This window comes from Tiliqua scincoides, chromosome 2 (genome assembly GCF_035046505.1).
Source record: "Tiliqua scincoides isolate rTilSci1 chromosome 2, rTilSci1.hap2, whole genome shotgun sequence".
Classification (NCBI taxonomy): Eukaryota; Metazoa; Chordata; class Lepidosauria; order Squamata; family Scincidae; genus Tiliqua; species Tiliqua scincoides.
The window spans coordinates 32,437,004-32,450,394 of record NC_089822.1 but is presented as its reverse complement, the minus strand read 5'-3'; the positions used below and the strand labels follow the sequence as shown (position 1 = coordinate 32,450,394).

The 13,391-nt window shown below is 50.4% G+C and overlaps 1 protein-coding gene across 1 annotated transcript; it reads right to left on the bottom strand.

Moving 5' to 3' along the window:
* Positions 1-825: 825 nt before the first annotated feature.
* Positions 826-2,037, bottom strand: FOXD1 (forkhead box D1). Its single transcript, XM_066612546.1, has one exon. The coding sequence runs from the start codon at positions 2,035-2,037 to the stop codon at positions 826-828; it is 1,212 nt and encodes a 403-aa protein (XP_066468643.1).
* Positions 2,038-13,391: the final 11,354 nt, after the last annotated feature.

The following is a 13,391-nucleotide window of genomic DNA, read 5'->3' as shown; positions in this document are numbered from 1 at the left end:
TTTCTTCTGTGTAAACATGTTAATCTTTTTCATACATGAGTATATAAGACAAGTTAATTATAATGGAAGGGGTTGCTTGGTTGTCCTTTAAGATTTTTTTTTTTACACATTGCAAATGTAAGGCTTTTAGTTGTTTTCTTAGGCTGCAGTCCTATGCATGCTTTTCTGGAAGTCAGCCCCACTGAAAGCAATGGGATTTACTTCTGAGTAGACACGCATAGGATCGAGCTGTTAATCCCTGGACCCAAGAATTTCTGCAGTGGAATCCTAGGGATTTTTTTAAACCCATATGTGCCCAGCCCACAGGTGTGTACACATTTGATTCCTGTTGCGTATATGCAACGTTGGGCAGAAATGGCTTAAGTGTCTGTCAAAATTAAGGACCACTCCTTTGCTAATTGTCTTTCTGTGCAGCATATAGAAATGGCTTTGCATAAATAGAGGTACTGAAGATGAGTAAACCGGGAGAGACAAAAACACATCCCAAAAAAATCTGTCTAGGGCTGCAATCCTATATACACTTACCTGGGAGGAAGTTCCATAGCACTTAATGGGACTTACTTCTGAGTAGACACGCCTTAGGATTGTGCTGTAGCAGCTGCAATCCTATGCAGGTAAGTTCCATTTATTTCATGCAGGTCTACTCAGAAGTAAGTTCCATTTATTTTTATTGAGATTTATTCCCAGATAAGTCTGTATAGGATTGGAGCCTAGCAAAGGTAGCTTTGCATTTGTGGAGAGAGAGAGAGAGAGAGAGAGAGAGAGAGAGAGAGAGAGAGAGAGAGCGAGCGAGCCCAGATCCTCCTACCTTCCGCGGCAAGACAATTAACAATCGGAAATCCTAGCAGAAAAGTTCTCGACAGTGGCCAGGGCCGTCCCTTGGTGCAGGGTTCCCAAAGAGGCGGCGGCAGCCACGGCAGCGGCAGCGGCAACCGCGGGGGTTGAGGCGACGGCGGGCAGAGGCGAAGAGGCCATCAGGGACCTGGCCAGAACCGGGAGGGAGGCACAGGTGCTCCCGGCGACGGGGCTGAGGCCGCCCCCGATGATGCTCTCGATGGAGAAGGGGGACCTGGCCAGGCCAGAGCCGGTCTTGGCGTGCAGGGAGGTGCCCAGGGCCGGGTAGCCGAAGCTGCTAGTCCTGCCGGCCGGGGCGGGCAGCAGGGAGGGCGGCGCGTGCACGACGGGCCCGGGAGGGGGCTGCCGGGCTGCGGGGAAGGCGAAGAGGGCCGAGTGCGCGGGGTAGGGCTGGAGGGGGAGGCCGTAGCCACAGTAGGGCGCGTAGGCGAGCGCAGGGGGACCCTGGGGCTGCGGGGGCGGCTGCTGGTGCTGGTGGGGCTGCTGCGCCCCGGGGAGGAAGGCTGCGGGCTCCAGCCCCCCGCGCAGGAGCAGATCCGGAGGCTGGGGCAGCTGCTGCCTCTTGAAGCGCTTGCGGCGGCGCAGGAAGGAGCCGTTGTCGAACATGTCCGCAGACTCCGGGTCCAGCGTCCAGTAGTTGCCCTTGCCCGGGTTGCCCGGCTCGCGGGGGATCTTGACGAAGCAGTCGTTCAGCGACAGGTTGTGGCGGATGCTGTTCTGCCAGGCGGGGAACTTCTCCCGGTAGTAGGGGAAGCGCCCGCTGATGAACTCACAGATCTCGCTCAGCGTCAGCCGCTTCTTGGGGCTCTGCAGGATGGCCATGGTGATGAGCGCGATGTAGGAGTAGGGCGGCTTCACCAGGCTGTTCTTGCCGCCCCCCGACGGCGCCCGGAAGGGTCCCTGCTGGCTGGAGGGGGAGGACGCCGACGAGGAGGGCGAGGGAGAGCCGGAGCAGGAACCGGAGCCGGGGGACCCTCCTGCTGCACACGCCTGGGGAGAGCCGGGCAGCAGCGCGCCCTCCTCCTCTTCCTCCTCCTCCTCGAAGGGCCGCCGGCGGAGGGGCTCCTCTTCCTCCTCCTCCTCCTCCTCCTCTTCCTCGTCCTCCCCCTCGCCCACCACGTCGATGTCCGTCTCTTCGGCCAGCACCGAGGCGGCATCGGACATCTCCGCGCTCAGAGTCATCGCCTGGCACTGCAGCAGCCGGGCATAGGGGGAGGAGGGTGGGCGTGGGTAGCTGCGGCGGGGACAGGGCTGCTCTGCCCACTGGGGAGCGAACGGGCGCCGGCCCCGCAGTGCCTCCCACCACCCAGGCCGAAGCGGCCGCCCGAGGAGCCGGACTGCGACCAGAGCGAGGCCAGGGACCCTCCGCAGCCAGCCGGCCGCCTGGGTGCGCCCGCAGAAGTTGGCTCCTTCCTGCCGCTGCCTTCAGACATGAATGGAGCCGAGGGGGAGGCGGGAGCAGCTACTAGCCGGGAGGGTGGAGGGCGAGGATCGGGAGGGGGCGGCTACGGCGGCGGCGAAGTCTTGAGAAAGATCTTGGCACGGCTGGGGCCGAGTCCGAAAGGGGGCGGCCTTTTCTTCTCCGCTGCCCCAGCGAACCAGGGGGCGTCACATGGCCCCGGACGTCAGAGCCGCAAAGGGGAAAACAGTCCTCCGAAGGGCGGGTTGGGGAGCAGAGGGGGGGGGAAGACCCAACAAGTACACCAGGGCCCAGCTTGAATAGGGGCCTTGAATAGCCCCTTTGTTGCCATGTAGGGAGGCCTCGGGGAAGAACCCAGCCTTGCCTTGGCCCCCTTCTCTCTCCATCCCTCCCCTGGCAGCGGCCAGCGTGCCACCCCTTCCCAGCCCCTCCTTCAGTCTGCCCTCTGCGCCTCCCTCCCCCTTGTCTCTTGCCAGCCCTTCCTTCAGCCTTCCCCTTGCCCCTCCCTCTCCCTGCCCCTTCTCTCTTGCCAGCCTCTACTTCAGCCTTCCCCTGCCCCTCCTTCTCCCTCCTCTCTTGCTTGGAGAGAGAGAGAGAGAGAGAGAGAGAGAGAGAGATCGTGGAAGGAAGGGGAAAAAAGCGATTTGGAAGTGAAATCCATCAGTGCCCTCCGTCCCCCTGATTCTTCCCGCAGAGAAAGCGCCCAGATCTGTCGGTGCTGCTGGAACAGGTCTCCAGCCTTGCCAAGCATAACAGAGCGCGGGAGGAAAGGAGAGGAGAAGCCGAACCCCAAACGGGTCGTTCCAAGCAGCCTTTCCTGGTCCAGGGAGGCTGAGACACCAGGCATTGGACTGTTCACATGAACTAAAGTGTGCTGAACCTGAGCTCACAGTTTTGTCCTGCTGAGATGGGGAGGAAGCCCCCTACCTGAGCAAATCGTACCTGAGGATTTGTTTAACTGTGGTTCACGTTCAGCAATTTCAGTTCAAATTGGAGGAAAAATAAACAAACGAGCCAAGGCGATCAGATGAAAAGTGTTGTAAACTTCGGCAATCAATCCACTAAAAGTCCTCTGCGCCCAAATAATTCCACTGGCAAGTTCTCCATCGACCCCAGAAGTTACTCAGCGGTTGGGGTGGAAAGAGGAGGACCTCCCAATAACTTTTCTTTTCCTCCGATCAGAAGGGTCTCCTATTTCTGCACACAGACCTGCAACCCCAGGGCGCGATCCTGCTGGCAGAGTTTTTTCTGCAAGCTCCATTGAAATGAATCGGAGTTCCTAGTCATTTCAATGGGGCTTGCGCGGGGAAAAATCGCCCCCCCCCAGCACAGCGTTGTGTTGTAAGAGGGTATACAGTAGGTGGGATGGTAAACACAGAAATGAGAGATGAAATGAGAACAAGTAGAAGTAAGTCCCGCTGTGTTCAATTGAGCCTACTTCTAAGAAAATGGGATCGCTTAGGTAGGAGGGGGCTGAAACCCTCATTCCTTTGATTTAAGGCAGTAAGAATATTAGCCTCACTTCCCCGGATTTCGCTGTCAAGTGAGGCCGTCTGATTGAGGCGTTCATCAGCATCAATTTCTCCGAAAGATCAATTGATTGATCGGTGGGGTAGCTAGAGGGGGGCCAAGCACTCAGTTTTGCAGGGAGCCTCAACGAAGCGTGCAAGGGGCCCCTCTCCTTAGAAGCCAAAACGCCTCCGTTTTGCACCCACCACTCGGAATGGCTCCGAAGGGGAGGGGCCCCTTGCACGCTGCGGAGAGGCTCCCTGCAAAACTGAGTGCTTTGCCCCCCTTCTAGCTACGCCATTCTGATTTATTGTCTACATCTGCAACTTGCTTCCAAGCAGGCATGTTCCGTCCTCCGACCGTCTCCTCTATTATTATTGAGTTAGCCAATGAGGGATTATTTTAAAAATACAACTAGGTTGCTTATTTAGATTCCCTCCTTTAAATGAATAGTTTCTTAGGCAAGACATAAGTTTTGAATGACCTCACGGGATAATTGAGGCACTCGGGGAAAGAAAAGGCAATTGAAAATGTAGAGAGCTTTGAAAAATAATTATAAATTAAAACACAAAAACAACAACATTTAAAGTAGGACTTTCTATCCAACCAAGAAATATTTTATACTGGTTGCGTTTATTAGGAAAGGAAAATATCTTTATCTGTATGTTGCCACCATCATGTTCAATCGTTTATCTAAAGAAAAAAAAAAATACTTCCCTGATGCAAATAACACAGAATGAGTATTTTCCCATAAAATAATCAATTCCAGTTTTGCATCATCATCTTCTCGTTTATGATGGCAGCCTTGACAAAGGATTGCTAAAATGAAATCTTGCACACTAACAGCAGAGTCACAAACACACTAGGCATGTCTACTCAGAAGTAAGACCCATTGTATTCAATAGGGCTTAGTCCCAGGAAAGAATGCATAGGATTTTAGCCTTACAGCGCAATCGTGAACAGGGTTACCCAGAGAAGTTAACAACAGCCCAATCCCGTGCGTGTCTACTAAGTCTCATTGAGTTCAACGGGGCTGACTCCCAGGAAAGTATGCATTTGATTGCAGCCTAAGTCTCATTGAACTCAATGGGATTTAGACTGAAAGCTTATTTGCCCCTTATTTCTGGTTTTATAAATTGTCTGGTAATCCTTTCTGTCTGCCTTTATCATCATAATAGAAGCCACAATGTTCCAACTTCTATAATGCAGGTGACGATGTCTCTGTCTCCTTTCATCCTTTCCTTCCATTATTTCTTGGGTGGGGATAGGTACTCTCTATAATGGAGAGTAGTTGGACGAATAGATAGTGGAGGAACCCAAAGTCGGGCAGTTTATTTGGGCGGATGACATTGTCAGCATCAATACTCTTGTTAGTCATTGTTATTTCTTACAATGTGTGCCCAACGAAATATAAAAGCCTTGAATTGCAAAATACATAAATTTATTTATTTTTCTTTATTATTCAGAATATTTGAGTGCTTGGTTTGGAATTAAGTGAAGAAAAGGAAGACTGAGTGCTAGGCGTATTTGGAAAGATGTCTGATTCAAGCTTATGGGTCTTAGGAGTCATTATAGGAGTTGATCCGAGACAAAGCTTTTTACGTGCAACCAAAGAACTTATTTAAAGGGGAAAGTTAAGGATGCGCTTAACTTTCCAACGGATGTCAATGGAACTGTGAAGAGTTTTTCATCCATTAGATGAAAAAAAAAATGGGGGGAGCGAGGGGAATGATCCTGATTCTGAAACGATTTAGCTGGATGTCAGACTTCCTAATTCGAATAGAACTTGCTTCCAAGTCACCATCTTCAGGGTCGCTGCTCGACAAATTAAAATGATACTAGGAATACAAGTATTAAACCGTTGCACGCCTCCATACCTCTGCTAACTGGGCAAAGAAGCGCCTTTGAAAGTGGGGCTCCTCTTATGCTTGCCCTCCTCACTCCAACATAGCTTCTCTCGGTTGTTCGCTGGAGTTTCTCCAGCATCTTTTCCTACGCAGCCTTTTTGGAACAGGGAAACCCCCTTGTCATTTATTTTGCGTCTTTATTTTGTAAACCGCTTGTGAACTTCTCGGTTGGAAAAAGCGCGATATAAATCTGTTCCCCATCAGCAGTATTGGCCTCACTTTGCGCAAACGTCCCAGGCGTCCGGGCAGGTGTCTCGTTCCAGCCTGTTTCCCTTCCTATCCACAGGTTCCACGCGGAGGAGGGGGCTGAGCTGAGAGAAATGCTAAAAATCTTTCATGGAGGGAGAAGCCAGTTGGTGAGGGCTGCAATCGGACGCTTGCTTTCCTGGGATAGGAGTAATCCTCACTTCGCATAATGGAACTTACTTCTCAGCAGAAACGCAGAGACTTGTGCTGTCGGACTGGCCCAGCCATGGAACTTGCGCTGCGGGGTCTTGACTCTTAGAAGTGGCCGATCGCACCTCTAGTGACCCTTCCTCCAAGAAGCGTTTTATTTCCAAACACTTTATCTGGACTTTCCGTGGATAGAAGGTGCCAAAGGCTTTAAGCTGTGGTGAAGTCGGCTAGGCTAAGAAAGAGAAGGCAAGTCAGAATTTGAACCCAGGCCTCCCGCGCCCAACTCCATCGCGCTCTGCTGCTAAACCACATAGGCTGGCCATAGGAAACGAGGGTGGAGTTTCATTAGGGACCAGTGGCGTAGTTGGGGGGGTGCGAAGCACTCAGTTTTGCAGGGAGCCTCCCCTGCATGCAAGCGTCCCTCCCCTTCGGAGCCATTCCTGGAGGGGGGAGCAAAGCGGAGGCGAGTACTTCGAAGGGGGGCCGCTTTCACGCAGTGGAAAGGCTCCCTGCAAAACTTAGTGTTTTGCACCCCCCACTAGCTACGCCACTGTTAGGGACCCAATACTTGCAATCAGACATGGACCAACTGAGGCTGGTCGGAGGAGTTGTGCCTTCCAGGTACTTCGACACTCTCCTCTTTCTCCTGGCTATTGCTGCTGCTGGACCTAACCTGGGACTCTGACCGCGGGGAAAGCAAGTAGGCGAAGCAAGCCGGGCTGGGCTCCACACGGGTGCGCAGGAGGAGACAGGACTGCAGCCCATCTTGCAGACGCCGTTCCCCAGCTGGAGAGAATCCCGTGCGGGTGAAGGATGCCATCTAGCGGCCAGGAGTCCCGAGCCGCAGAGCCTGCTGGGTTCCCCCGCCTGGGAGCAGAAGCAGCATCACTGGCCGACGCAGGCGCGCCCGAGCAAGGCCTAGGAGAGGGGGGTAAAGGGGGTAATTTGTACCTGGGCCCAGGGTAAAAGGGGGGACCCATTATCCAAAGGAGGGGCCCCAGAAATTTCCTGAGATCTTACGTTTTCTTATCTCCTCAGACGTGTTGCCCGCATGGGATGCTAGGGATACTACCACGACTGGGGATGCTGGGGACACTACTGATGCCACATGGGTTGGTAGACCTGGGCCCCAAAGACTTTTCCAACTGTCTCTACTCTCCCCCCACCCTGTTTTACCCCTTCCTGCCCGTATTTTGCTCACCCATCACCACCCTCCCCTCTCCCTTTGCAAAAGAAACTGAGACATCCCCAAGGGACACCTCATGGCTTGACGCGCCCAGCTGGGTGGAGGCACAGAGGACCACGATTGGCCATGATGTCCTCTAGACTCCGGCTGCTCACCCACTCACCCACCCGTGCCATCCAGCTGGAGCAGTGGAAGCGGAGCTGCACTCTGGAACAGACAGTGGGTGCAATCCTATCCTCACTTACCTGGGAGTAAGCCCCATTGACTACAATGGGATTTACCTCTGAGTAGATATAGCCAGGATTGGGCTCAGTGTCCTTTCCATCCTTTTCAGAGCAGCGGGGGGGGGGGCTGCATAGGATTGTAGCCTTAGAGATGGGTGATGGGGAGGAGGAGGAGGGACCCAGGGGAAAATTCGGTGGGGGGGGGGAATTTCCCTGATAAAATGTGAAGAAAACCAGGGGGGGGGCACCTCTTCAGAGATCTTTGTTTTCTTTTCAAACTTTTTGAAGTAGCGTTTTCAAATAAAACTGTGCTACTGCCCACTTTGAGTTGCCTCAACTATCTTAGCTCCAAAATCCAAGTGTTAGCAGTGGCATAGCTAGAGGGGGTGCAAAGCACTAAGTTTTGCAGGGGGAGGGGCTGATTGCATGCTGTGGTGAGGCTCCCTGAAAAACTTAGTCCTTTGCACCCCCCTCTAGCTACGCTACTGTGTGGTCACACTACTCTAGCTATGCTACTGTGATTGGGGTTTACTACTTTGGCTGGACTAAGGCTGCAATTTTATGCACACTTTCCTGGGAGTAAGACCTATTGGACATAATGGAACTTCTGAATAGACATGCATAGAATTGTGCCCTAAATCAGCACTGTTTGGACTGCATTGGAAAAGAATGTGGCAAATGCCACAGAATACAGAACACTTTTGGGTACTGTCATGCATTGCAGCTTGGGAGCCTGCTAATCAATTTGCTGCAGGCCGTTTTTGGACACCCCAGCCTGTCTTTCTGCCCCCCCATTTGTATTCCTCTAACTTTTCCATCAAGTGAAACAAATGGATGGACTTTAAATGCACACACACTAAAACTAACATGCGAAAGGGTTAGGAAGCTTGTTTGAATCAAGTGAACCTTTCATTTTCTGAATCCATGAAGGTCAAATGTGAAAGGTTTAAATTAGACCTTGTGGATCTGGGGGTACTTCAGGGTACATGGCAGTTTGCAGCTCCATCTCCTGCACTGGTATGTGCAATTATCTTCTGAATAAAGTGTAAATTCTCCTATATATGCTTATAATTAATGTGCCAAGCAGTATAATGTTATGTTCTTATTTCAATCACATACAACTCATGTTCTTAAAACAGTCCAGTAAATTCAGGTTCGAGAAGAAATTAAGTCTGCAACTCTAACTTCACTTTCCTGGGAGCAAGTCCCATTTAACACAATAGGACTTACTTCTGAGTAGACCTGCTTAGGCTTGTCCCCTAAGTCTTGTACACATTTCAGTTTTCATTTTCATGGGGAAAACTCAATTCCAGCCCCATTGCGACATTTCTGGAAATGTTACACCTCTAGGCACAGCTCATTCAAATCAAGGCAAAAACATCAATTGATTGGAATGGGCCTTCTTGCATTATATCATTGTATGTGGATTTCATACTCTGATCCATCCAGAAGGCCTGAAAAGAAGGGTCTTGTAGCACCTTAAAGACTTTTTTGGGGGGTGGTGGCACCAGTTTTTGTGGGCTGAGGAAAGCTTATGAAGGCTTATGCCACAGAAAGCATGTCAGTCTTGAAAGTGCCCCAAGATTTCACTACAACAGATGAATTCCTCTGGAATCAACAGAAAAGATCAGAAGGGGGAGTCCACACACCAGTCTTGAAGGATCTTTAACAATCAAACCCATTTATTTCAGCATCAACTTTTGTGCATTACAGTCCACTTCATCAAATGCAAGGATGCTAATGTAGTCCATGAAAGTTGATGTTGAAATAAATGGGTTTTGATGTTGAAATGAGTTTGGTTTTTGGCACAAGAGACTACTGACCCTAGAAATCAGTGGTGTGGTAGCCACTTCCCCTGGGGTAGCCACTCAGCTTCCCCTGGGGGCTGGGGATAAGAATAGGCCCTCAGTTTGGCTGTACTTGTCGTAAGAGGCGACTGAACAGCCACCGGGTAGATGGGACTCGTCAGCCTGGGAAGGCAGCTCATCTGAGAGAAGGAAATCTCTGATTCCAAACCTTCACTGCCTTGTGGCTACATCCAGTTATGGAAAAGGCTTCAGGAGTCAACCTCGAGGCAAAATCCGGAGCCGGAGTCCCTGAGGCAGTTCATGGCTGAACACAGTCACGTTCTGGCAACTCCTGCGACGCCGCTGGAACCAACTGTATTGGCCTCTGCCTTTCCATTGGACCATTTCAGCGACGTGGAGAGGGGGGATTTGCTGCATGGGTAACAGCCTATCCTCCATACTTACTTTACCCAGGCTTCGCGCACTGGAGAGGACACGCTGTTCCAGAACCACCATTCAGAGCGTGACACCATAGTCTTCCGAGACTGAAGGATGCCAACAAGGTAGCCTCAGCCCAGTTGAAAAGTGCTCTTCTTTTTTATGAAAGCTTAGAAATTAGGTAAACTGGCTTGTGCCCTGGCAGAAATTAATGGGATATGCAACTGGATCCTCTGCATATCTACTTGGGAGTAATTTCCACCGTCCAACAGTGCTTACTCCCAACTATTAAGAGAGGAGAGGCTTGCCCCCTTACTCCTGGGGTGGTGGTGGACAGGTCGATGAAAGTGTCCACCCAATGTGCGGCGGCAGTGAAGAAGGCCAGTTCTATGCTTGGGATCATTAGGAAGGGTATTGAGAACAAAACGGCTAGTATTATAATGCCGTTGTACAAATCGATGGTAAGGCCACACCTGGAGTACTGTGTCCAGTTCTGGTCGCCGCATCTCAAAAAAGACATAGTGGAAATGGAAAAGGTGCAAAAGAGAGCGACTAAGATGATTACGGGGCTGGGGCACCTTCCTTATGAGGAAAGGCTACGGCGTTTGGGCCTCTTCAGCCTAGAAAAGAGACGCCTGAGGGGGGACATGATTGAGACATACAAAATTATGTAGGGGATGGACAGAGTGGATAGGGAGATGCTCTTTACACTCTCACATAATACCAGAACCAGGGGACATCCACTAAAATTGAGTGTTGGGCGGGTTAGGACAGACAAAAGAAAATATTTCTTTACTCAGCGTGTGGTCGGTCTGTGGAACTCCTTGCCACAGTATGTGGTGCTGGCATCTAGCCTAGATGCCTTTAAAAGGGGATTGGACAAGTTTCTGGAGGAAAAATCCATTATGGGGTACAAGCCATGATGTGTATGCGTAACCTCCTGATTTTAGAAATGGGTTATGTCAGAATGCCAGATGCAGGGGAGGGCACCAGGATGAGGTCTTTTGTTATCTGGTGTGCTCCCTGGGGCATTTGGTGGGCCGCTGTGAGATACAGGAAGCTGGACTAGATGGGCCTATGGCCTGATCCAGTGGGGCTGTTCTTATGTTCTTATGATTCAGGAAGTGCCATGACTGCTTACAACATGAAAAATCTTCCTGATCAAGGGGTCAGGGAAAAGGGAAGGCTGCATTATTTGTTATTATGCTTTGAACAGGAGCATGGCAGCTAGGCAGCAGGGTTTAAAACCATAGACTTGTGGGTCTTTTTGCTAAACTCTCCCTAACTAGGATGGAGTTGGTGCAAAGGAAGTGGAACTGGCTTCAAAGCATTTCCTATTCTATTTTGTTTGTGGCACAAAGGAACCTATTGATGGGCTCAAAGGCAGATCTCCCCACCCAGGGCTGTACAAAATTGGAAGGCCTTTCCATTGTGAGAAATAGGAAGTGGCTCAATGGGTGAGTTAAAGACAGTGTGTGCTGCCATTCAAGTCAAAGGCAAAACTCCTATGGTTTTCTGTGCTTTAGGGTTGTATCCCTGGCCCTCTGGGAAAATGAGTTGTTCTGTTTCAGAAGACCCCTATATGCTGTTTCCATCCAGAGACAACATTCTTGTGCACCTTGCCACACAGCTTTAGGTCAAGGATTGCTGCCTTTGTCCTTGCTCAATGGAATGCCCTTATGTCACCTGTGTCATCCTGTATTGAAAATACAACCTGTGGTGGTATGGGAAATTAAACATATGCTGTAACTGGTTTTGGGATGCTGTGATGGGGTGGATGTAGGCCTAACAAGCTGTGACCACCACTGATCAAAAGCAGTTCTGTCTCAGCTGGATCCAGACAAAACAGCTATGCTTTTTGATCAGTGGGACAGCTGATCTGGGAATGGGTATTGTGTCTGTTCTAGATGGGTATCTCTCCCTCTCCAGGTGTGCTGCTTGAAAATACATCTGGGCTGAGCTTTTCTCTTGGTTGTTTATATGGTGTGGCCAAGAGCACCCCTGCAGTTTTGGCTAGTGCACCAAATGTGGCCTTTCCTAGAAAAGATAGATGCAGTCACTATCACACATGCTTGGTTACATGCAGCTTAGACTAATGCAATATGGTCTATATGGGGTGGGCCTTGAAGAGTGTCCAGAAACTACAACATATGCAGAATGCTACTGCCAGGATGTTACCAAGGGACTGTTATTCATAGCTGAGCACTCTGATACTTTTCAATCTGCAGCTGCTCTTGATTTGCTTCTGGGCCCAGTTCAAGGTGCTAACTATTACCTTCAAGCTCATAATGGTTTGGCCTGAAGAGATCTGCATGAACAAGGTTTTTGGCTTACTCCGATATAATCCTGCTCAAGTGTTAAGATCCTCAGAGTGGTTGACATCTGCAATGGGGATCGATGGCTACCCAGGGCAGGGTCTCCATGGCATCTAGGCTCTGAAATGTCCTCTTGTCAGAACAGCTCCTCTCTTTGTGTTCTGATGATTCATAAAATCTACTTTTTGAAAAAAAGATTAAACAGAGATTTGTGTTTTTAAAGTTTGATTCAATTTTAAAAACACAAAACTCTGTTTGATTTGTACTTTTAAATAACAAATAAAAACTGATTAATCATGTTTTATTGTGTGGTATTCTTTTAATGTTCTATGCCCTTTTGAGGGCATTGGGACCTAAATCAACATAGAGAAAAAACACACCAAGATCAATAATTAAATCTACCTGTATCAGCATCACAAATGGTCAGTGGACCAGGATACCAGTGTTGGGGGACCTTAAGCGGAGACTTCCTGTTCTAGAGCTGTCTGGAGGTGGTGACACTAGAGTGCATTGGGCTGGGTGTGCTGAGTTGCTGCCTGTGGACTTGTGTGCTTCTTGAGTCACTGATTAGTGCAGGGGCAGTGCAATCCCATGATGCACTGCAAAGTCTTGTCAGGCATAAGAAGTTCCTTGTAAGAGAAATGCCTACAGCCTGATTCCAACCCACATTTACTACAAAATCTGTCATCTTTTGTGCTCCAAATACTTTTAGCCGTAATCCAAAATCCAGCAACCAGCAGGTCTGCATGGTCCACTGAAAAGTGGTCACCCACCAATTTCTGCCCATCTTGGTTTCAGGTTGAGAAACTATGCAGCAAATATTATTGACATTGGCACATGTTCAGGCAGGGAGATGGCTGAGATTAGAAAGATTCAATGAAGGTCTACACAGAATTCCCTCACTATAGCAGACCAGTGTTCCAGCACTCTGTCTAAAAACTTGAGAGACTGAGAGTTCAGTCCTATGCTTGTCTGCTCAGAAGTAAGTCCCATTATAGTCAAAGGGGCTTATTCCCAGGAAAGTGTGGGCAGGACTTCAGCCTTAGAGCACAATCCTATCCTACTTTCCAGCACCCCTCTGCCCTCCCTCTCCCCTTTTCTGTACCCTCTCCGACTCCTCCCCTGCCAGACTCTGCCCCTGCCCCACCCCTGCTCTGCCCCTCCCCCGCTCCTCCCTTGCTCCTCTGCCCTTCCACCTCACCCTCCCCGCCCCTGCTCTGCCCCCTCCTCCGCTGCCCTACTCTGCCCCCCACCCCTACTCTGCCCCCTCTCCCTGTTGTCCCCTCACCCCGCCCCCACTCTGCTTCACCCTCCCCTCCCCTCCCCCTATGGGAAGGAGCCCCGAATGAACTTT